At 50.2% G+C, this 24,370-nt stretch overlaps 2 protein-coding genes across 3 annotated transcripts; both read left to right on the top strand.

Moving 5' to 3' along the window:
- Positions 1 to 945: 945 nt before the first annotated feature.
- Positions 946 to 18,527, top strand: LOC120700123 (histone-lysine N-methyltransferase ATXR7-like). Of its 2 annotated transcripts, none has more exons than XM_039984312.1 (16): positions 946 to 1,175; positions 3,701 to 3,958; positions 4,044 to 4,494; positions 4,577 to 4,699; positions 5,157 to 5,447; positions 5,553 to 5,891; positions 6,007 to 6,303; positions 6,387 to 6,699; positions 6,787 to 7,431; positions 7,507 to 7,925; positions 8,016 to 8,138; positions 8,225 to 8,305; positions 15,794 to 15,847; positions 15,927 to 16,078; positions 16,612 to 16,658; positions 18,121 to 18,468. In XM_039984312.1, exons 2-15 carry the CDS (start codon positions 3,822 to 3,824, stop codon positions 16,631 to 16,633), a joined length of 3,447 nt encoding a protein of 1,148 aa, XP_039840246.1. In that variant the 5' UTR covers positions 946 to 1,175; positions 3,701 to 3,821; the 3' UTR covers positions 16,634 to 16,658; positions 18,121 to 18,468. The 2 variants fall into 2 exon arrangements, with proteins under 2 accessions (XP_039840246.1, XP_039840245.1); XM_039984311.1 differs by having other exon boundaries at positions 984 to 1,175; positions 3,804 to 3,958; positions 18,121 to 18,527.
- LOC120700124 (cationic amino acid transporter 1-like) lies at positions 18,194 to 24,277 on the top strand. Its single transcript, XM_039984313.1, has 3 exons — positions 18,194 to 18,338; positions 19,066 to 22,661; positions 22,765 to 24,277. Exons 2-3 carry the CDS (start codon positions 22,244 to 22,246, stop codon positions 24,132 to 24,134), a joined length of 1,788 nt encoding a protein of 595 aa, XP_039840247.1. The 5' UTR covers positions 18,194 to 18,338; positions 19,066 to 22,243; the 3' UTR covers positions 24,135 to 24,277.
- Positions 24,278 to 24,370: the final 93 nt, after the last annotated feature.

The raw sequence follows: 24,370 nt of genomic DNA, 5'->3' as shown, positions 1-24,370 counted from the left end.
GTTGCGGGGTGGAAGAGTGGAAAGGCGGAGCAAAGGAGGTTGACGGTAGCGCTGAAGTTGAGAAAAATGAGTCCTAGCGCAGCCATATAAGCTTGGCTAGACTTTAGAGAAGGAAATAGGTGAGATGGCTGGATTGAAGGACAATGAGAAAAACTTTCAATACACACAAAATTTACTTATAAAGTTCCTGATTCATGGTGTCACTTTCCAAAACACAAAAGCATAATAGCGGCAACTCTTCATCCAATGGTCATATGCGGCCGCGCTAGGTCATGGATATCCCGTCATCATCGATCGGCGCTGCCAGGTGGGCCGGCCCAACATACTCGGCGTCGTAATCGGGCCGGTCTAATGTAGTGTACCGCGTAATCCTTTTTCCCGCCATTCTTAGTCGTCTTCTTTCTTGGAATCCCTAATTCTGCATGGACGCTCGCCCTCCAAACACGCTCCATTGCTGGTGTTAGGTATAAAATCCTCGACGGTGGGAGTTCTCGCCGCCGACATCAAATAGGCCAGATGACCGCCCCACCTCGTTCGATTGATCGGTCGGTCAGCCGCTGTCCCTTCGACGTCGCTCGGTTGAGTTACCTCCGAGCGCCACCTCACCGGGCCGCCGCCGTCATTGCCATTTTTTTTTGAAGAAATTGCGGGATGCGCGGGCGCGGCCGCCGCCGCCGCCGCCATTGCCATTGCCATACCCACCCTCTTCCCGGGCATCCATTAAACCTTTGGAATGACGTTGCCGAACTCCTCACCTTTCCAAACACGGTGCAAGAGTTCAAACACGCCGGATGCGCGGCGATCGAGGTGGAAGCGCGCGGTAAAAAGAGGGAAGGATCACATGGCCGCCGAGGCCGTCACCAATTCCTCGCGCGCGGTCGGGAGGCCCGGCCGCCCCACTCGCTGGACCATTTTGCCCTCGCCCTGACGTCCTCCTCCCCCCTCGCTTCATATCTCCTCTTCCAGCCTCTCCACCCCTCTCCACTCCGCAGCCCCCAACCCCAATCCACCCCCACCGCATCCAACCCTCACCCACCGTGACCCAGCGCCCGACGGCGGCGGCGGCGGCGCCCGGCCACCGCATCCAACCCTCACCCACCGTGACCCAGCGCCCGGCGGCGGCGGCGGCGGCGACGCCCCACTTGCTCGGAGACATGCCGCACCGCTCCGATCCGGTGAGTCATCTCTCCCCATCTCCTCCTCTCTCTGCTCTCCCCCACCGATGCTCCGATGCGCATGCGGTGAGTCCTCTCCCCCGTCTCCCTCCCTCTCTCCTCCGATCCGGGCATCCGGCGAGTCCTTCGTCGTATGTACGCGCACGTCGCCGCCCCAGCTCGCGCGCCCGCGGGCGCTTGGGCCGGCGCGCACCTCCGATCCACGTGAGCCAGCAGCAGATCCGACCTGCTCTAGCCTGCTGAGCACGTCTGTTCCTCGATTAGACTATTTAGAGCTGCCATCGCCGCGGTCCCCGACCTTCTCGGTGCGCTACCCCAACTCGCTCGACCCTGTTGCCTCCGATGATCTTGTACCTGTGTAGCTCAGTTCCGACGCAGTCTGGTGGCGATTTCTCCCTCCCCGGCACGTTGGTCCGTGCCCGGTGTGGGATTGAGCGGGATTGTTTAGGGTTGAGGGGTGGATTGGGAGCACGGCAATGATTTTTTTTACAGCACCTAGGGAGGGGATGAAGAGATGGTTTATATCCAGGACCATTTTTGAGATGTTGTAATGCATTGGTCAGGTGGGCTTCTTGCCTACCGTTGAGTTCTCAAATAAAAAAAGAAATGGAGGTCGATTTCCTGCGCAACAAGGTAGGGTTGTTTCATGCGATTTGTTTGGGCTTGACGTTTCGTTTAGTTTATATTCAATTTGCACCGCTTTTCTCAATGGCCTCGATTCTACCACGGCTTACCTGGTGGGTGCAGCGTGCCTGACTGGTGGCGAACGATTCGGCTGGCAAGCCTTTGTCAAAATTGCTGTGGCAAAGCTCATGGCAGACGCCTAGCTGTATCCAAAGTCTGGTCGTGTAACAAATAAGTGGTTAACCTTCTGTAGGCAGTGGCGGGCCAGTCTGAAATTTAGGTGGAGCCAACACTTGCGGCAATCTGAATGAATAGTAAAAGTAAGCCATATATGCATGGCCTATTTGTATTGAAATCACATGAAAACAAAGTATATATGGTAAATAAACAACATGTTTAAAGGTTTAAGTTTGTGCCTGTGGTTGAGCAAACAATTATTGCACCAAAAATTTAACATACATCAAAATACAAAAAGAGTACCCTGTAAATTCATAAGATAAATCAATTAGAGTTACATCTCAAATATGAAAACAATCTCTTCAAGTCTACACGGTAAGCAGAACTTTCTTTTGCATCTCTAAAAAACCGATAAATGATCTTCAATTTAAGAGCTGCTGAACCATGGCTGTGGCCGTGGCTGCTCGGCAGCAGCGCTGGGAGTCGATGCTGAGCTGCTGAGCTCTTCTCTCTCCTTCTATCCCATGGACAACATGAAATTGGGAGGCACATGGGAGCTGGATTTCAGTTTGGTACTTTGGTTTGGCGCCAACATGTTCTCTCTCCCACTAGGGTGTGATGCCACCCTGTCCTGTTGCCATGCACCTGTGCTTGGCTGCCCCCATGCGATGTGCGTGCGTGGAGCCGCAGGGTCCTTGTTGCAATTTGGGCTTGAACTTGAGCCTACAACCTTCGGGGTCGTATAGCCTTACCTAAAACAACTCGACCTGCAAGGGGCAAGCCGCCCCCAGAGCATTAATGTATGAAGAAGACCTCTCACGTTGGCCGAGAAAACCCCCGAACCACTGCCCCACCCTTACATAGGGGCGCCCTAACCCATACCGTAACCCATGTCCCATAGCCTTACTTCTTCATCAAGTTGGCTCCCATCCACTTTCTTCCTTGCGACCCCTGCTGCCTAATGCCCGAAGTGGTGGTGCAGTGGTGCTGCAGCTCCTGTGGACGCACCGATGTGCCCTGGAGAGGAGGGGGAGGGGGTTGCGCCGTCGGGTAGCTGGGGTGGCTATCCCACCCTGCTGTTTGGTGTGATCTGCCTCTGGTGGGTCAGGCAAGTTATTGCCACAACCAAACACCCCCATTTGTCTCCCAGCCTAAGAGGGTGGGGTTCCATTCCCAACCCGGCAACCTTGTGCATTAATTCACTTCCTAAGCACATGTACTTCCCGTGCTCTGCGCCATGTTCATGATACAATGGCTCAGCACCCACTTTGGCCTTGTTTGGGTATTTATGGGTTGAAGTGAAATGAGCCCCTCCAATCCACCTCTATCCAAACAAGGCCTCTGTAGGTTTTTAAACCAGGCGGCCTAACTGTTTAAACCGGTTTTTAGGTGGTTTAGTTGCAGGGGTGATCTTTCAGCCACAACAGGCCTGTGAGGGTTCTTGTTTCCCGATTTTCCGGTCGAACCGCATCTCCAGTAATAATGCTCCTCCCTTGCTTTGCTATATTTCTGGCAAGGTTGATGATGTCGACTGGTTTTCTTCTTAGGCCTAGTATGTTGGAGCTTCTGCAGGAAGCTGTGTGGTTAAAATCAAGAAGAGTAGAAACCAGCATGGTGGAACTCATTTCAAAAGCAACCTACTTTCATGAAAATAGTCGGCTTCTGAAAGAGCTCCTCATAATCAAGCTTTTAACTTTTAAGGTTGATTTTCTTTGCTTTAATAGATGTGTAGAAGTCCGCAGAAGCTCTGACAAACTGGGCCTAAGCTGAAGGATACGATTGATCTGTATGTGACACTTGTACCTGTGTCATTGTTCTTGTGATTTGGACTTGGATGTTGGACCAATGTTGTCAGGCTTCCGCTGTTCTTATCCTGTCACTGGAAGGAAGCGTCTGAAGTTGGTGGCTGAGTCATCGGATAGTGAACCCCTTGTCTGTCCCGTGTCAGCATGTGATGATTCAGGGGGAAACTTGTTTGACCGGTACAAAGCTTCACCGACCATCCCATCTCTTCAGCATTCGTCTTTCCATATATCTCTGCTAATGCTTTCCTGCATGATTTATCAGGTGCTCGGAGGGTCATCAAGTGGCTTCCGGTAGTGGTGACCAAATACAGCACTCTAGTGTGTTTCCTGCAATTCAGGAAAATGTCTGTTCCACAGCTAACAACGGTGTGGTTTATCCACAATCTGGGCTCGGCGATTCAGCTGGTCGAAATGGAACACATGGTGCATACCTCCAACATCAATATTTGGAAGGTTGCATGTATATGAACGAGCATGGGCACATGTGCGGACCTTACCCACCTGAACAGCTGTATGAGGGGCTCTCTACTGGTTTCTTGCCTCAAAACCTTGCTATCTATGCTGTTTTTGGTGGGAAGACAGCTGATCCTGTTCCCTTAAGCTTTCTGAAACAGTTTCTTTCACAATGGAATTTCGGTGCCACGGTTTCCACTCCAAATGCACCCATGGAGACAAAGAAAGTTACTCCTGATGCTAAAGCGGTTCTTCCAGATGTATGGCTTGCTTTTCTGTCTACATGTTTGTTTCATCCTTCACCTTTCCTGAATCCTTTGGTTTCCACTTTCTCCCTATTAGGATCTTTCAAGTGAAGAATCATGCTGGATGTTTGAGGATGCGGAAGGCTGCAGACAAGGGCCACATTCTCTTGCCGAACTTTCCTATTGGCATCACAATAGCTATATCCAAGATCTTTCAATGGTAGGAAATCAGCTGCTAAAACTATCACTTTCTGGATCACACTAATGCTTTAAGTATGCAAAACTGGTGTGTACACGAAAATTGTCACCTTGTTTGCTTCTGTGTAACAGAGTCATTCCATTGCGAGTGAGACACTGTGAGTGAGACACTTTTCTGTGATTTGATCATATATGTCACTGGCTTGAGACTTAGGCTGTTAGATATGCTAATGGGTTGTAGTTAGAGGAGTTTCTCTCTTCTGGTTGGAAACTCTTTTAAAATTTGGTTTATTGTTACCTTGAGTGCCCTTGGCACTTTATGCTAGATTAGCATATCACATTGGTTTTTGATATGATGGTCCTTTCACATTATTTCCATTTTTGGCATGTACAGAGAATCTGGTAGCTCAGCCATGCAAATTTCACATTAACTTTCACATTCTTTCACATTTTGAATCACTCTGATGTTTTTGTTGTAGATTTACCATGTTGATGGCAAATTTGGCCCATTCACACTTGTATCACTAATTGGTTTGTGGAGTGGGGAACACACAGAGTGTTCGGAAGCTACAGCTAATGGTTCTGCACCACTAAATGGCTTAGTGGGTGACATAGTTGGTGATGTCGGCCATCAGCTGCATGCAGGGATAATGAAATCAGCCCGCAGGGTTTTAATTGATGAAATATTCAGCTGTGTGCTTCCAGATTTAATTGCTTCCAAGAAGACCGAGAAGCAATTGGCTGCAAAACTGAAGAACCAAGCTATTAAGGTTTGTTTCATTTATCTGGGGTTTGTCTAACAAGGGAGCTGTGTTGCGCCTTACTATTCATTTTCAACATTTAATAACCTGCCGTAATTTTGCTGTTGTTTGCAGCCTGACAGTGCGAGCAACAGGAAGGTTTCCAAAGTTAACAAACCATATGCTTCTCCAGAAAAAGGCAACTCCATGAATAATACAGCCCAAGCAGATTCTTCAGTGGCCATTCAATCTACAGCAGTACATGACAAATTTGCCAATATACTGTCAGCAGTTTGGCAAACAATTTATTATGAATCCATGAAGAATATATGGGACGGAATACTGTCTGACCCTGTTATGGACTACTGTGATGTATGGTTACAGAGAAATTGTCAGTTGAATCGGCCCTCTACGATTATTTCTGTCACCACTGATAACATAAAAGCCCAAGGCAGTCATGAAATGCCATCAAAGGTGGTGTTTTCACTACGGTTAAACACATTTCTTTCTTGATAGAATGGTTTAGTGTTTCAAACATTTATTTCTTGTTTCACATCTAATATCTTGTGATGCATTCATGATTTTGCAGGACTTTGATGCTACTGAATGTGACATGGAATTTCCACCTGGATTTGAACCATGTGGGAAATCTGCTGGGCGCTTCCTCTCTGCATCCTCATTAGAAGCCAATGGAAGTGCCAATGTTGATAGGAAGTATGAATCAAGCACCACTTTATTTTCTGGCCCCTTAGCAGTAATCCAGAGGATGCTGGCGAACGAACTATATATCTCTTCAAAGCAATCTTTGTTTCACTATTTTGAGGAGGTCATCGCGGAGGAGATAACTAATTGTTTATGCTATGGACTTGAAAGCGGTATTGATCAGGTGGGTTTATAATTAGGAATTTATCTTGATTTCTTCTAATATCCCTGAATTCACACAATATTTCTGATATACGTGTATCACAGGAACAAATTGGTACACCAATTCATGCACCGGAATCACCCATTTCAGCCGAAGCGTCTATGTGTGAAACACTCAGTCCTGTTGAGATGGTTGTAGGTGGAGAATTGGATACTGTTGAAATGGGTGCGGCCAGAAAAGGTAGTCCAATTGAAACGCATGCAGATGAAGAGCGGAATACCATTGAAGTGGTTGTAGATGAAGAGCAGAATACTGTTGAAATAGCTGCGGCTACTAGGACCAATCCAATTGAAACAACTTCAGATGAACCATCGATAGCAGCTGAAATGGCAACAGATAAAACGCTCAGTTCTCATGGTAAATGAGCAGCATCCTTCTGTTACATTCTGTCTTACACTCATAACGGTATGGTGCTTGGTTTCTTAACCCTTTGATTGTGTGCAGGAGAAGAGTGCCTACCCCTTGTGTCTTATGCAAGGATATTTGAAAAGATGGATATGTGTATGACAGCAGAATTGGATGAGAGTTTTGATGAAGTGCCTCCTGGAATGGAGACTGGCTTAGTTCCTATACCACTTAAGGACAAAAACATGTATCAGCCTTCGAGGTCAATGAACTATATTCCTGTGATTTCTAGATATATGACCTTGGCTCTCTGCCGGCAAAGACTACACGAGAATGTTGTGAGAGAGTGGATGTCTCTCTTCTCAGATACAATTTGCAAGTGCTTGGACTCATGGTACACCAGGAAAAATGCTGTACCTAAAATTGCAGATGGATCATCAAAACTCAAAGAATATACATACTACAGGAAGAGGAAATCCAAGAAAACCTGTCAAGCAACATCATCAAAAGAACCTTTGGAAATTTCTATGGATGAGCAGCTTTCAAAACCTCTATGTCAGCTTGTTGACCATAAGATTTCTGTGAAAAATATCCAGGAATCAAAGAAAGCTTCAACATCAAAGAAAGTTTCATTTGTGGACAAGCCCTCTAAAAAAAGAACCAAGACTCTGGCTATGGATAATGATGCTCATGATTTGAATATCCAGCAAGATCTGAAACTCGTTTCCTGTGAGGTGCCAAAAAGTAAGTCTTCTAGATGACTTCTTCTGATACATCATACATAGATTTGTATAGTTTGTAATACGCCTTTCCTTTCAGGAACCAGGTCATCTCATCCACCTAAGAAGCAAGTGGTTGCTAACGAAACACCTATGGTGAATGATAGTGTCACAAATACTAGTATGCTCATGAAGCCTGTCAAGAAAAGAAAGGGCAAGAAAATTTCAAGTGAGCCCGGTCAGAAGATTGAACCGGTGATTCCATGGCCTGAATCAAATGGTTGTGCTAGAGCTTCGATTAATGGATGGGAGTGGCGTAATTGGGCACGGAATGCTACTCCATCAGAAAGGGCTCGTGTGAGAGGCTATTGTTCCCGTACAATTCTTTCTGCCTCAGATAATAAGGTGTGGAAATTTCAAGTCAAGAGGGATTCATCTGCAAGAACAAATCGGGTTAAGCTGCGACGGCTGTTAAAAGCCTACGAAGGTTCTGAGCTGCTGAAAATTACCCAAATGAAGGTAAACATAACTTGCATATTTTCTGAAATTTCTGTTTCTATGGGGTTTTGATCATAGTCATAACTCATTTATGCCTTTCTTGATGTGTAGGCAAGGAAAAAGCAGTTGCGTTTTCAGAGGAGCAAGATCCATGAATGGGGACTGGTTGCCCTTGAGGTGATCCAAGCAGAAGACTTTGTTATCGAATATGTTGGTGACCTGATTCGCAAGCGGGTAATTATGCATTATTCAATCAACCATTGCTTAATTGATGTGCTAATTTTGAGCAATGTGTTAAGAGATTGATTTGTACCCGACAGGTCTCGGACATACGTGAGTCTCAATATGAGAAGAGTGGGATTGGAAGCAGCTACCTGTTTCGGTTGGATGATGATTATGTGGTATACAATACAGATCATTCCTTACATGTTGCATCCTCTGAATGCAGAGTTGTTTTGGTGTATTCATTTTTTTCCTTTGCTTACAAGAATAAGAAAGTCGTATATTATTCAAAGCCGTACAAAATGAACAAACTGTGAAAATGGTTAGCTAGAGCATAAAGAAAATCATTAGTTTGTCGGGGGCATGCTATTATTTTTTTGAACAAAAAACTCTGGTGCAGTTCTCAACATAGTGCCTGCTTTGAATGGACAGTAAGGGTAATTGTACTGCTTTGTAATCTCAAGCTTTGATAGAAATAAAAATTCTGTCTTTAACTGCACCTTGTGTTTTTCTTTTTAGCATTTGAAAGCAAATATGGCACGGGAAATTGGTGATTGATTAACGAGAGTACATGGGGTACATTATATAGGCAAGGATCGGTATCTAGGGTTTATAGAACACACCCAATCAACGGAGATCCTTGCCTAATCGAGATCAATTACCATAACCCATCTAAAGCCCTAGCCGCATAGGCTAGGCGCCAAGGCCCAAAGGCCGGCCCACTATAAGCCTTGTGTAGCGAAAATGGCCTCTCGTGCCATATTTCAATATAATGTTTTGGCGATTGATGACACACACAACACTTGGACTAATATGATTGTTAAAGATGATCATTCTCAGGCTTTTAGGTTCAAGTGATGACAAAGAGAAGATAGGCGTAGCTAGGCCCAAAGGGCCGCCCCTACGGGGGTTCCGCTACCCGGTTAGCGGACGGGGGTCGAGGGGGAGCCGCCCCTCGCGGGTCTCAGGGCAGCGCCCTGAAAGCTCTTCGATTCAGGAGCACCGAAAGAATCGATGCCAGGGCATCGGAGCATCCGGTGGTAGTCGGAAGAACCGACGCCATAATACCTTGGTGCAGAAGGGAATCGAAGCCAAGTCAGCCTATAGGCACCGGTTGAACCGACGGTCCAAAATAGGGCATCGGTGCATTGGGCGTCCTATGTACCAGAGACGATGTCAAGCACCCAGGAGAAGTTTCTTCAGCACCGGTTCAACCGACGGTGCATCGGAGCATACCGTCGGTGCATTGACCGTCCTTTGTACCAGAGACGATGTCAAGTGCCCAGGAGAAGTGTCTTCAGCACCGGTTCAACCGATGGGGCATCGGTGCATACCACCGGTGTAATGACGTCAGCGTCCAGGAGAAGATTCTTTCAGCACCGGTTGAACCGGTGAGGCATCGGTGCATTGCATCGGTTCAACCGGTGGTCTCTGCGTCAGCTGTCAGGACTTCAACGGCTACTTCATGTTGTGAGTGACCGGATGAACCGACGCTACCCCACCAAGAGGCATCGGTTCTTCCGGTGATACGCAGTTTTTCAGCTAACCGTTGGAGCAACGGCTACAAGACTTGGTGGCCTATATATATGCCTCACCCCGTCCATTTGAAGTGTGCTGGAGTTGCTGAACATCCCAAACACACCCAAGAACATCTCCAACCACCATAGAGCTTCATTGTACATCATATAAGCTTAAGCACACTTGTGAGAGTGTTTAGTGCTTGTTTAGGGATTAGTTCTTGCGAGAGCTCCCTTGAGAGAAGTCTTGCTGCGGCAAGCAACTTGTGATCCGTCGTGTGACCCTCCGTCTTGGTGTGGAGTGGCAACGACACTTTGTGCGGGGGAAGAGGAGGCCCCCTCCTTGGTGGAGAAGCTCCGTAGTGGATTTCGGCCGGGTGACCGAGAGAGACGGTGGCGGTGCACTAGACTCGGTGTCTTGTGCGCACTTGCCTTTGCTTGCCGGCATCGCCTTGGTGGCGTAGTGCAAGACGGTGATCGGAAGAGCCTCGGTGTCCCGTGGACGTAGGCGTTTGTGCCGAACCACGTTACATGACCGTGTCTACTCGGGAGTTTGCATATCCTCTCCCTTACCGCTTTATTTACCGCATTACGTTTCCGCATTTACTCTTTCTTGCTTCCTTTACTTTCCTAGTTAGTTTGATTAGGATTGGCTATAGGTTGCAAGTCTTTTGGGGTAAGTAGAGGGTAGCATAGATAAACCTTAGTCATAACTAGCTTGTGTAGGACGTGTTAGGTTTATCTTATGCAATTAGATTGAGCCCTAGGATAGAAAAGCGATTAGCGACCCTATTCACCCCCTCCCCCTCTAGGGTCGGACACCCCGGTGATCCTTACACCTTGCTAACAGCCTCGCTAACACGCCCTCGCAGTCTGATCGTCAGCCACCGCGCACGTTCAGACTGGACCTGAACTCCGTGAACACAGAAGAAGGAAGTCCCTTGGTGAAGATATCGGCATACTGTGAGGAAGTCGGCACATGAAGAACTCGAAGATCACCAACGGAAACCCGCTCCCGAACGAAGTGGAGATTAATCTCAATATGCTTGGTTCGCTGATGCTGAACCGGGTTGGAGGACATGTAGACGGCGCTGATGTTGTCACAATACACCAGCGTAGCTCGGTGAAGAGGGGCATGAAGCTCCTGAAGCAGCTGGCGCAGCCAAGTAGCCTCAGCGACACCGTTGGCCACGGCGCGATACTCAGCCTCGGCACTGGATCTGGAGACAGTATTCTGACGCTTGGAGGACCACGAGATGAGATTGTCCCCGAGAAACACAGCATAGCCCGAGGTGGACTTGCGTGTATTCGGACAACCAGCCCAGTCAGCATCAGTATATACCACAAGATCAGTCGAGGAAGATGGTCGCAGCAGAAGGCCGAGGTCGAGAGTGCCACGAACATAGCGAAGGATGCGCTTCAGAGCCGCCAAGTGAGGTGCTCGAGGATCATGCATGTGGAGGCAGACCTGCTGAACAGCATAGGCAATGTCTGGCCGTGTGAATGTCAAATACTGTAAAGCGCCAGCTAGACTGCGAAAATCAGAGGCATCATCCACAGGAGCACCATCAGCTGCAGCCACCTTGGTGTTTGTATCAACTGGAGTTGAGCACGGTTTGCAATCAGCCATGCCAGCCCTGTCCAGAATGTCCAACATATACTGCCGCTGAGAGAGAAGTAAGTCCATCACCGCATCGCTGAACATGCATACCAAGGAAGTGATGCAGTTCGCCAAGATCCTTCATGGAGAACTCATGCTGAAGTGCTGCAATAATCCGCTGAAGGAGAGGCTGAGAGGAAGCAAGTGAGGACGATATCATCAACGTATAGTAACAAGTAGACAAGATCTGAACCCCTCTGGTAGACAAAGAGCGACGTGTCTGTCTTGGCTTCAACAAAACCCAGAGACAAGAGGAATGTGGCAAACCGACTGTACCAAGCACGGGGAGCCTGCTTCAATCCATACAGGGACTTGTTGAGGCGGCAAACAAAATCCGGATGAGCAGAATCCTCGAAACCAGACGGCTGAGCACAATAAACTGTCTCTGACAAGGTGCCATGCAGGAAGGCATTCTTCACATCCAACTGATGAATGGGCCAGCGCCGAGAGAGTGCCAGAGAGAGAACAGTCCGGACAGTGGCGGGCTTGACGACCGAGCTGAAAGTCTGCAAAATCCACACCAGGGCGCTGAGTGAAACCTCGAAGCACCCAACGCGCTTTGTAGCGCTCCAGAGTCCCGTCGGCATTGAACTTGTGCTTGAATATCCACTTGCCGGTGACGATATTGGCTCGCGGAGGACGAGGCACAAGATCCCAAGTGTGGTTCTTCATCAGAGCATCATGTTCTTCTACCATAGCAGCTCGCCAATTTGGGTTGGCAAGGGCACTACGGTAGGTCTTCAGGATGGCGGAGAGGGGTGCGACGTGGTACAGTGCAGGCATCCGAAAGCCACTCTTGGCTCTCGTCTGCATGGCGTGCTGATTGGACGGCGGCGGTACCACAACAGCACCAGGCGGCGCCGGACCAGCACCAGGGGGCGGCTGCGGTGATCCAGCAGGCCGTGGCCGGCGCGTGTACACATGAGTGATCACGCGCTGGGGGGGCACGAACGTCGAAGGAGGCGTTGTGGAAGCCGAGGGCGCCGAGGAAGCTGGAGTCGAGCAGGAGGGCAACGGTGCAAACCCCGGTGGAGGGCCGCGCGCTGCCGAGGAAGTCGAAGCCGCACGTGGCTGTGCGGGCGTGTCCGGCGGCGTCGAGGTGGACGAGACCCGGACTGGGAGCGCAGGGAGCGCTGCCGAACCAGCCAGGGTGTCGGCAGGCGATGCCGAGGGGGGCGCAGCCGCACGTGGCTGTGCGGGGAGGGAGTCACCAGATCCTGCAGGGAGAAGCTGCTGCACAGGTCCGATAGGAGCTGGCATAGTGTTAGTAGCATCCAAAAACTCAAGATCCTCTGGTGTGGAAGAGGAGCCGCGCTCAGCAAAGGGAAAAGCAGACTCGTCGAAGGTGACATGACGAGAGATGATCACCCGGTTAGAGGAGAGATCAAGGCAGCGGTACCCTTTATGGTGAGCGGAATATCCCAGGAAGACACATAGGGTGGATCGGGGAGAGAGTTTGTGGGTGGCAGTGGCAGACAGGTTCGGGTAACATTTGCAACCAAAGACGCGAAGGTGGTCGTAGGAGGGCACGGTGCCAAAGAGGGCAGCGTGTGGTGTGGAGAACCGGAGCGTCTTGGTGGGCAAAATGTTGAGAAGGTAGGAGGCTGTCTGCAGAGCTTCGACCCAGTAGGAGGGTGGAAGGGAGGCCTGAAACAGAAGGCAGCGCACAACATTGTTGAGAGACCGAATGAGGCGCTCAACCTTACTGTTTTGGGGCGAGGTGTAGGGACAGGACATGCGGAGGTGTATGCCGTGGGTGAGGAAGAACGTGCGAGAGCTGGAGTTGTCGAACTCCTTGCCATTGTCGCACTGAACTGCCTTCACGGTGGAGCCGAACTGAGTAGTCACGTAGGCAAAAAAGTGAGCTAGCGTCGAGTAAGTATCAGACTTCAGTTTTAAAGGAAACGTCCAGGTATAATGAGAGCAATCGTCAAGTATAACGAGATAGTATTTGTAACCAGAGACACTAAGAATAGGAGATGTCCACAAATCACACTGAATGAGTTCAAAATTACTGGACGCTCTAGACACTAAAGTACTGAAAGGGAGACGCATATGACGACCAAGCTGACATGCGTGACACAGCGAGGAGCTACTGTCATGGGAACATGTAGGAAGGCCGGAAGACGACGCTAGCTTGGAGAAGGCCTCGTGTCCAGGATGACCGAGGCGACGATGCCAGAGTGAAGACCCAGAGGTGGCGACTAGGGAGCGAGCAGCCGGAAGACGAAGGGGGTACAATGGCCCTGAGCTATTGCACCTGACGATCACGTTCCGAGACTGAAGGTCCTTCACAGAACAACCAGACGGGTCAAACTCAACAGAGCAATTATTATCGGTAGTGAACTGGCGAACAGAGATAAGATTCTTAATAAGTTGTGGAGAAACCAGAACATTATTAAGATGCAAGGAAGGATGAATAACTGTGGTGCCAGTAGCAGTGACAGGTAACAAGGAGCCATTACCGACAATGATTGATGAAGGAGTAGGGTACCGCATGGGAAAGGTATGTGAAAGAATATCAGACTGAGATGTCATGTGAGGTAGCACCTGAGTCGAAGTACCATTCGTTACTGGGCTGCGGCTGGTGCAGCGTCATGGTGCTGAAGGTGGAGGCGAGCGACTGCTGATCCCAGGAGGGCATCCCGGCCAAGGGGTTGTAGAACCCTTGCGGGGCGCCCCACTGGCTGGAGGAGTCCTGCGCGGAGCCCGGGGCCTGCTGGTACTGCGCCTGCTGGAGCTGCTGAGCGAGCATGGCCTGCTGCTGCTGGTTCGGCTGAACCAGCGTGGCCTGCTGTGGACGTGGAGGGAGTGGCGCCAGGGGAGGCCGGGGACCAGGCCACATCTGGATAGACCCGGTCCATGGGTTCCAGAAAGACGGCCAAGGGGAGGCCGCCGATTTGGCGCTAGCAGCCTGGCCACTGGAGGGCGCAGCAGCGTCGGGTGCCTGGGTGTTGGCGCTGTTGTTGCCGCCGTTGCCGCCACCGCGCTTTGAGCGTCGGTTCTTGGGCTTGGAACCGGGCGTCGAAGGTGTGCTGGAGCCAGCGCCCCCGGAGCCGGTGCCCCCGGAGGGCGCGACTTGCTTTGGCGTGGATGAGGCGACGAATGCGGCGGGCGGTGCCGAGGACGACTTGTGCGCCATGTTCATCTCCTCAAGCAGCAGCTCAGCTTGGGCCTCCTTGATGGTCGGGAACGGGCGAGCGCGACGGAGATGAACGCCGATGCTGGTGAAGCGCTCGTTGAGGCCGCGAAGCACGTTGAGGACGAGCGTGCGGTCCGAGACGGGAGACCCGAGATCATCGAGCTGATCAGCCATCTTCTTGAAGCGCCGGCAGTAGTCGGCGATGGAGAGGTCGCCCTGGGAGAAGCCGTGGAACTCGACGTCGAGGAGGATGGTGCGAGTCTCGCGGTTCCCCAGGAAGTGTGTCTCCACAGCGACCCACAGATCGCGTGCCGTGGCGCCGCGGCTGGAGATGGCCTCGGCGAGATCGTCGGAGAGGGTGCCGGTGATCCAGGACTGGACGACGCAGTCCATGCGCGCCCAGTCCGGGGAAGCAGGGGCGCGGGCGTCGACCAGCACGTGATCCTGGAGGGAGAACTTGCCGGTGGTAAGTAGAAACTGATCACGCCAGCGAGTGTAATTGCCGGAGTTGACGTCGAGGATGGTCGTGATCAGATTCCGGATGTTCTGGATGGAGACGGCCTGGGCGTGGAGGTTGAGGACGGCGGCGGCCTCGTGCAGCATCATGGCGGAGTGGAAGTCGTGGTGCTGCAGATGAGGGGATCCTCCATCATTCTGCTCCTGGGGCGGCGGCGTCGGGGTGCCGGCTTCAGCGCGAGCAGCGGCCGCGCGATCCAGAGCAGCCTGGATCTTCGCGGCGGCGGCGTCCCGCTCCTTCGTGGCGGCGGCGGCCTCGGCCTCGGCGGCGGCGGCGCGCTGAAGGGCAGCCGCGCGCGCGGCTTGGGCGTGCTCCGTCTCCTGGGAGCGCTCCTTCTCCTGGGCGGCTGCATCGGCAGCCGCTTTGGCGGCGGCGGCGGCCTGCTCGGCGCTAGGGGAGGAGGGGCCAGCCATGGCTAGGGTTTGGGGCGCAGCGCAGCGGAGCTGGCGCGCAGGGAAGGTGGGCGCGGCACGGCACGGCGGGAGGCCGGCGCGCGAGCGCTGCACGGCGAGGTGCCGGCGCGCGAGGGCAGCGGAAGACGAATCGGGAAGAAGACCCGGACTCGTGATACCATGAAAGCAAATATGGCACGGGAAATTGGTGATTAATTAACGAGAGTACATGGGGTACATTATATAGGCAAGGATCGGTATCTAGGGTTTATAGAACACACCCAATCAACGGAGATCCTTGCCTAATCGAGATCAATTACCATAACCCATCTAAAGCCCTAGCCGCCTAGGCTAGGCGCCAAGGCCCAAAGGCCGGCCCACTATAAGCCTTGCTAACAGCCTCGCTAACAGCATTCATTAAATATCTTAAATGATGCAGGTTGATGCTACTAAACGTGGTGGCTTAGCAAGGTTCATAAATCATTCCTGTGAAGTAAGTGTTCAAGAAAAAAAAATGAACTGTGATGCTTGTAACATGCTGCTAAGTGGTGGTTTCTTATTTTCCGTGTCAGCCAAATTGCTATACAAAAGTGATAACTGTTGATGGCCAGAAGAAGATTTACATTTATGCAAAGAGGCATATATATGCTGGTGAGGAACTTACGTATAATTACAAGTTTCCACTGGAGGAAAAGAAGATCCCATGCTATTGTGGTTCCCGGAGGTAAATCTGCTATCACTAGTTACAAGACATCTTCTTTTCTTAGTTGAGGTCTATTGAAGATAATATGTTTTAAGTGGTCTTATTGATATTAAGTTTGACCATCACCATCATAACTCATATACTCCTATTCATTGATGTTATAGGCTGACAAACTACTTGCATATAATACTACACAATTTAAAAAAATTAAGCCAACATAAAAAAAAAATATCTTACCAAAATACTGGTAATGTGAGATTTGAGGTTGATGCCAACTTTTGTTTACCACTGAAAGTAGCTAGTTTCATTCCTTGAAGTTGTTAATCAGTACATAACGAGCTCAGCATTCAAATGCTAATATTTCTGCATCCACGTGAAATCTTTTCTTATAAAAGTTAAATGACTTGTGTTCTTCATGGACATGATTTTGCTTAACAGTGACATATTGTGTTTCTATTTTATTAATTAACAGTTGCGTGCTAGGCTGGTAATGTTCAGATTACTTCTGTTTTATTACTCTACCTTCTTGTCCTAACTATTCAGTCCTTGCTTAGGTGCCGTGGATCAATGAATTAACAATTAAGTAAGGCCATCCTTCGAGGTAATTGTAACACTTAAAAGAGTTTTTTGGCTATGTTAAATAGATTAGTCTTCTTATGAGTTTTTTCTTCATTGTGAAACTCATATATCAGTTTTCATATCATTCTTTCTCATCTGCTGCTGAGCCATCTTTCTTGTTGTGAGTTGAAACTCAGAATGCTGGATTTCGTTCGTCGCCATGCCCTTAGTTTGTAATAGATTATTGAATTTGCAATAAGATGTGTCTACAACCATTATAATTTGTCCAAGAACAACTGGAAGCCATCTTTTACGAATTGGATATCTTCGGCTTTCTTTTTTTTTTTTTTCTTCCAAATCAGCATCATAGGAAAATTTTGTTTGGTTTGAAATCCTTTTAAACATTTCTTTAAAAACACTTCAATCCAGAGGGGCCCCATGTTTCACCAAATTTTATTAGCATATATTTGTGCATCATGTTGAACTGGAAATGGGATATTTAGCTTGTCAATCTGCCTCCACTTTATACCATTTGTTGGAGTATATTGAGCCCATGTATAGAGGCCCATCTAGAGGCCCATGTATAGGAACTATATATCCCACCCTTCTAGGGTTTGGAGGAATACAAGCCACTATTCTCTCCTATTCCCTCTCTTACATCTCGCCGTCGTCCGCCCCGCGCACCCCTATCCCCCCCCCCCGATTCCGTCGCCGTGCCACTGGGAACGAGACCCCGCCGCCCTGGCCGGGGCAGCGATCGAGGCGTGCTCGTTGCGGGCCCCGCTCGTTGTCGACTGCGCCTTCCTTGCCGTAGGAGGCGGCAGCAGCGAGGAGCCCAATGGGCAGCAGGAGATGGTGGAGCGGGCGCCTTCCTCGCTGTAGGAGGCGGTGGCGGCGAGGAGCCCAAGGCGCTATGGGGAGTCTGCGGCGGCCCCCCGGCGGCAAGAAGAGAGGGAGGCGGCAGCGTTGCGGGGAGAATGAGGTAGGGGAGGAGAGGTGGAGAGAGAAAGAGAAAAGAGAGGCTGACATGTGGGGTACACAGGCTGACATGCGGGGCCTGCCGCCACATCAGCGAAAACCAGCCAAGGGGGGTAATTTGCCTGGTTTTAAGAGTTGAGGAGGGTCCGATGCCTAGTTTTGTAGTTCGAGGGTGTATTCCAGACTCCTTGACAAGTTTAGGGGGGTAAATTGGACTTATTCCTTTATGAAATTAGTTGTTTTTCCATACTTCCAGGTTCCATTTTTTTAATGTCCGAGATATTATGTTGGAATCTAAATTGACCGTGCATGCAAAGTCGGAGGGGGAAGTTAGATCTATTATTATCATAGCTGATGAACACAAGTCCTTCCCATTGTATTAAAAAGATCACCGGTAGATACATTCATCTCTGCTTTGCTGACCTAACCTTGGCCCTGTTTTGCTTCATAAAACATGCTACAGACAACAGCTTGCAATTTGGAAGATATTCTTAGGCTGATTAGAGTCTTCTGTGTCTACTTCACAGGCTTTATAACAGTGTCAAAATGTGGGGTTGTGGAACATCTGCACTGCAAGAAGAAACTGCACATTATACTTAAGGCAGATGAGATTTATTTCAAGGTATCCCGAGGATGGTGTGAGAGGATGATACATGATCATGTCACTGCTGCCTTCTGGAGGAGGTGGACATGAGAAATTGAGTTGAGGAAGAGCTGAGCTAGTGAATGGTTGCTTTCTAACAAGGTTAATACATTGTTCTTTCACATACCTGGGTAGAGTTGCAAACTCATGTACAGGCGCAGACTTTTACTTAGTATATTGCCTGAATTGAAGATATAGTTTACATGGTGGTGGTTAAATGGTTAAAGTTAAACTGGTTTAATCTCTCTCCTTCGTCTCTCAAGTATTTAATTAGCTGTTAAAGATGACACACAAAAGCTGATACCATAGTGCTTCCGCATCTTCTTTTGAGAAGGATGGTATGAGCATCAAGCTGAACTGCTCGGATGCCCTGTTCATATGTTGATCAACTTAACTTGAATGGACGCCTCCTATTTGATGTGGGTACATGCATGGCCATGTGAAACTAGCGATTGGATGACCCTTCTCGTTTCCACATTAGAGACATCTCCAATCTTGGATCATGGGCCCTTGATTTGTTTTGCCATGTGCTCTTGAAAATACAAGGACAGCTTCACCCTTGTACTCCCGGGTCTTCCCGAGTTGCAACATTTTGGGCTTTCGGTTTTAGCCACTTCATCAATACCTATCACATGGTCTGGCCAGGTGGAAATGTGTTATTTCATGTACTTGTTGATGAGTGAAAAGAGATTTTTTACTGCACCCATAATATTTTGTTTTTGTTTTCACTTGTGTAAATCCTATTCTATGGGTAGTGCACTGGGGCGCAAGGTATCTTTTTGTAAAGCGGTGCAAGTGTTTATTCACGGACATACTCCTGTTGTTGCAGGTACAAAGCTGCATAGAGCCATAGACCTGTCGAATCATCCATGAGGTACGCATGTAGGCGTCCAAGAATTTTCCAAATGCGTGTGGTATGTGTTCCATCTCTTGATTTGTTGTCCATATGCTTTCCTTCGTGCATTTTGATCTTAACATTAGAGCCACTAACACTAACTCCGGTCACAAATCTGGGCAAAGTTATGAAACATTGACTATTATATTTATAAATATCTAGTATCTAGTTTAAAGACAAAAATCACACGTGTCGATTTGTCTTGAAAAGATTATTTATAATCTGTAATTATATTCGGCTTTATAGATATATCACCATAGAAAAGTTTGGAGACACCACGTGTAGATGTGTCTTAAAAAGATACTTTATAATCTCACAAATTTATTGGGTCTTGTGATGTACTGCAATAGAAAGAAAAAAAAACAACAGAATTAGGTTCGTCAGCTTGCTTGCTCGGACGCATGCATGCAAATGGATCCACAAGCTTAAGTGTGGCATTCGCTGATGGGGAGCGCGTGTGCGTACCATATGGTAATCAACCAATATTTTGGTTGTCCACACAACATGGCAAAAAATGCATGGGTTCTGAGCTTGTGATGGAGGCATCTCAAGTTTTTACCATCCAAATGAGTGAGAAAGTCTTAAGGTTAGCCAAATCTAAGCATGCCTGCACGGACTGAAGTCGAGAGTAAGAACAGCACAAAAGGAGGCAAGCAAAACAGGGATCGGAAAACGAGGTCGTACGTATCTATAGCAATTGGGAGCAAACGAAAGGGATATGTTGATTGGCTTCGCTATCTCTATTGAAAGATACGGGGATTAGGAAGATCTCAAATTCAAGCTCTTCAATCGTGGTGTAGCTTGCCAGACTCGTTGCTAAAGCTGAATCCACCTCGTAGAGAACCCAGGCCCATTTTCACGGTGACGTATGAAGCACACCACGCACATCGGTAGAGTAGTACTTACGTTTTCTTTTTTCGTTTTTGAGAGGAGGTAGAACATAGAAGTAATTCTTTCTACATCTTTTGGTCGATAGAGTAGTTCTCCGTTGCTTGAAATTGGAGTAAACTTTTGGGCCTGGGTCTGGACTAGGAGAGTAGGAACTATGGTTTTCTTCCTGGGCCTAGCTCTTTTGAACACTAAAAAGAACACTGAACCGGTGGTCTACAGTAACAAAAGTGTGTGCAGTTGCACGTGAGGCTTAAAAATGTTGTCATCTCCTAGATGTTACCCTCTGGGCCAAAATACTCTGTTTTTCAAATGCGAGCCATACTTTTGTCCCAAGTCAAACTTCTATAATTTTGACCAAGTTTATAAGAAAATGTATCAATAAATGCGGCATCAATTTAGTTTCACTAGTTCACCATGAAATATATGTTGGGTACCACATTTATTTAGTATTGTAGGTGTTAATATATTTCTATGTAAATTTGGTCAAAAGTATAGAAGTCGTAGGGCCATATTTTGGAACAGAGCGAGTACTTGATTTGGATATGCAATTGTCTTTGATGCGTACCGTTGACCAGTGTTTTCTAAAAATATATAGTTTATAAATTTATGCCATTATTGAAGTATTTTTCAAATATGCTCATATGATTTCATGTTCCTAAGCTAAATATCTTAAAAGTTACTGATAGTCGAAGTCTACACAAGTTTAACTAGCTCTTGTGCAAAACAGCAATCAAGTATCTGTGAGCTGAGGAGCTACTATTACTACTGCTTGGTTTCTATGGTTTGCTAGCTATGAAATTTCTCTGTTTCAAATGGGCACGAGTTAACAAAATGCCATAAAAATAACTCGCTATGGGCTGAGATGTACCTTTAGCTTTTAGCTGTTGAAGTTGGTAAGAATCGAACCCATTATGCCTAGGTGACTTGTGTCCTCGTTAGCGTTTACAGCTCGGTGACATGTTAAGTTAATTCATCACTACCGGCCACTAACCATTTGCTTGCGTATCGCTATCACCGGCCTTATTCTTATTTGGAAGAGCATAGGTGAGCATGGGGTCAATATAACGGCTAAGGTACCCTATGTTTTCCTTTGATGGTCGGTTCAAATCCGGCAGGTCGGCTCTAGGGCTTGTTAGGAAAACTTTATTTGTGAATCAAATTCTTAAAATTCACACTTGATAACTTCCAGAGCATTTTACCTGTTGCTTTTTTCTTTTTTTTCTTTGGTACTAGCTAGTATGACTTCTCTTTTAGTTAGGTTCATCATGATAATGATGCTTAGCTCAAATCTGAGTGTACTAGAACTCTAGAAGTAAAGGGTGTGAAGACACTATTTTTCTTTTAATCGTCGAAACAATAGTGTAATGTATGTGAAAGAGGGTGTACCACCGTGTGTTGCCTAGTTCTTGTAACAGTGTAATATGTCAAGACCAAGTAAATAAATTCTTATCAAGGTGCAAACAATGTGGCTGTTGGGCTTGGTTCGGATTGTATGCTGAAACCTTATCTCAGATTGGCGATCAGGTGCTACGCTGCCCTAGGCACTGGCAGGTTACAAGGAAGTTACTGACGTGTGGGACCCGTGTGACAAAACTGGGACATCCCCGCAGGCTCGGCTTGAGCGCGCATCTTAAGGCATGACGCCATGTGAATATTAACCAAGCCATATCGAAATTTTTTTATTGGCCTGCGACGTGGAAATCACCGTTAAGAGATAAATAAACTCATCCCTCTATCGCTCGTCGCTAGAAAGACTCTTACACTCCAAAAAAAAAAGAGAGAGAAAGACTCTGACACTACGGGCCGTGCTCTGACAAATGAGGCCAACGATCATGGGCCAGGCCTCAGAAGCCGAGCAGGCCGGCCGGAGTCCGGCCCAGGTTGAGATTCTCCCCCATGCACTTGGAATCGGTCTCGCCAGCAGCAGATTCTCCCGTCCGCTGATCCGCAGCAGAATGCCAGAATCTTGTTACGAGCGCGGCCTCCAACCGGCACCTCGGCCCGCCGCCGCAACGGAATCTTGTTCGCGACGGGTGGCGCAGCCGCCTCCCGCCCGGCCGGGATCACCCTCGCCTAGCTAGGGCACGCGCGCGCCTCCACTATATATGCGCTAGCTGTGCGCGCGCGTCCACCGTCCCCGCAAAGCCCCCGCGCCCGTCGATCTCCACCGATCGATCCGCCGCTCACCCGCCCCTAACCCCCTCGGCCGGGCCAGGTCACAATGGCGGCGTCGGCCGGCGGCGGCGGCGATGGCGTGCGGCGGCGCGGGTGCTGCGGCGGCGGGGGCGTCGGGCTGTTCCCGGAGGAGTCGTTCCGGAGCTGGTCGGCGTACGGGCGGGCGCTGTTGGAGACGGGGCCGCGGCTGCGGGACCGCGCGACGGCGCGGTCGCTGGACTCGGCGGAGGTGAACGAGGTGCGCGGCCGGAGCGGGGCTGAGATGAAGCGCACGCTCACGTGGTGGGACCTCATCTGGTTCGGCATCGGCGCCGTCATCGGCGCGGGCATCTTCGTGCTCACGGGGCAGGAGGCCAGGGACGCCGCCGGCCCCGCCGTCGTCGTCTCCTACGCCGTCTCCGGCATCTCCGCCATGCTCTCCGTCTTCTGCTACACCGAGTTCGCCGTCGAGATCCCCGTCGCAGGTACGATGATCGTCCTTGATCTCAGATCGAGCGAGATCAATCTTCGCAGTTAGATTATTATTGATTCATCCGATCGATCCAAATGCTGAATGCTGATATGCAGGCGGGTCTTTCGCGTACCTCCGCGTGGAGCTTGGCGACTTCATGGCGTTCATTGCGGCGGGCAACATCCTCCTCGAGTACTGCATCGGCGGCGCGGCGGTGGCGCGGTCGTGGACGTCCTACTTCGCGACGCTGCTGGACCACCACCCCAACGACTTCCGGATCCACGCGCCGTCCCTCGCGGCGGACTACTCGCGCCTCGACCCCATCGCCGTCGCCGTGGTCCTCCTCATCTGCCTCTTCGCCGTGCTCAGCACCAAGGGCTCCTCCCGCTTCAACTACGTGCTCTCCATCGTCCACCTCGCCGTCATCGCCTTCATCGTCGTGGCGGGGCTGACGCGCGCCCGGGCCGCCAACCTCACCGCCGACTTCGCGCCCTTCGGCGCGCGCGGCATCTTCGCCGCCTCCGCCGTGCTCTTCTTCGCCTACATCGGCTTCGACGCCGTCAGCACCATGGCGGAGGAGACGCGGGACCCCGCCCGCGACATCCCCGTCGGGCTCGTTGGCGCCATGGCGCTCACCACCGCCGTCTACTGCGTGCTCGCCCTCGTGCTCTGCCTGATGCAGCCCTACTCGGAGATCGACCCCGACGCGCCCTTCAGCGTCGCCTTCACCGCCGCCGGCATGGACTGGGCCAAGTACATCGTCGCCTTCGGCGCGCTCAAGGGCATGACCACCGTGCTCCTCGTCAGCGCCGTCGGCCAGGCCCGGTACCTGACCCACATCGCGCGGACGCACATGGTGCCGCCGTGCCTCGCGCGGGTGCACCCCAGGTTCGGCACCCCCGTCAACGCCACCGTCGCCATGGCCGTCGCCACCGCCGCCATCGCCCTCTTCACCGACCTCGGCATCCTCTCCAACCTGCTCTCCATCTCCACACTCTTCATCTTCATGCTCGTCGCCGTCGCCCTCCTGGTCCGCCGCTACTACGTGGCCGGCGAGACGCCCGCCGCCGACCGGAACAAGCTCGCCGCGTGCCTGGCCGTCATCGTGGCGTCGTCGGTGGCCACCGCGGCGTGCTGGGGCGCGGGCGGCGGCGCCGGGTGGGCCGCGTACGCGGTGACGGTGGCGGCGTGGCTCGCCGCGACGCTGTTCCTGCAGTGCGGCGTGCCCAAGGCGCGCGCGCCGAGGACGTGGGGGGTGCCGCTGGTGCCGTGGCTGCCGGCGGCGTCCATCTTCATCAACATCTTCCTGCTGGGGTCCATCGACGCGGCGTCGTTCGTGCGGTTCGGGGTCTGGACGGCGGCGCTGCTCGCCTACTACTTCCTCTTCGGCCTGCACGCGTCCTACGACACGGCCAAGGCGCTCGCCGCCGAGGCCGACGCCGCCCGGGTGGAGGAAGGCGCGCGCAAGGCCGGCGCCGGCGCCTGATCAGGATGGAGTAGCGAACTGAATGGGGGTGTGGTGGCACTGGATGAACTTGTCTCTTATTATTTTGGTTAGCTTATGAGTAATGGTGCCGTGTACAAAAGAAACGTACTAGCTTAATAATAAGGTCGCAGCTTGAATTCCAAGTTAGAATTTGTACATATTTTGTGTCCCTATGAAGAAGATTCGTTATGGTGATCTAGCCTTGTTTTTGTTTCACGTCGTTCTGCTAAGGAATT

This window comes from Panicum virgatum, chromosome 3K (assembly GCF_016808335.1).
Source record: "Panicum virgatum strain AP13 chromosome 3K, P.virgatum_v5, whole genome shotgun sequence".
NCBI lineage: Eukaryota > Viridiplantae > Streptophyta > Magnoliopsida > Poales > Poaceae > Panicum > Panicum virgatum.
Note: the sequence above shows the minus strand (reverse complement) of the source record. Positions and strands in the feature narration are given on the sequence as shown.

Coding starts and splice junctions, on each gene's coding strand:
- LOC120700123 (XM_039984311.1), top strand. CDS start 1,155: ATGCCGCACCGCTCCGATCCG. Junction 4,700..5,156: donor ATATCCAAGATCTTTCAATG/GTAGGAAATCAG, acceptor TTTTTGTTGTAG/ATTTACCATGTTGATGGCAA. Junction 15,848..15,926: donor TCATAAATCATTCCTGTGAA/GTAAGTGTTCAA, acceptor TTTCCGTGTCAG/CCAAATTGCTATACAAAAGT.
- LOC120700124 (XM_039984313.1), top strand. CDS start 22,244: ATGGCGGCGTCGGCCGGCGGCGGCGGCGATGGCGTGCGGCGGCGCGGG. Junction 22,662..22,764: donor CGTCGAGATCCCCGTCGCAG/GTACGATGATCG, acceptor GCTGATATGCAG/GCGGGTCTTTCGCGTACCTC.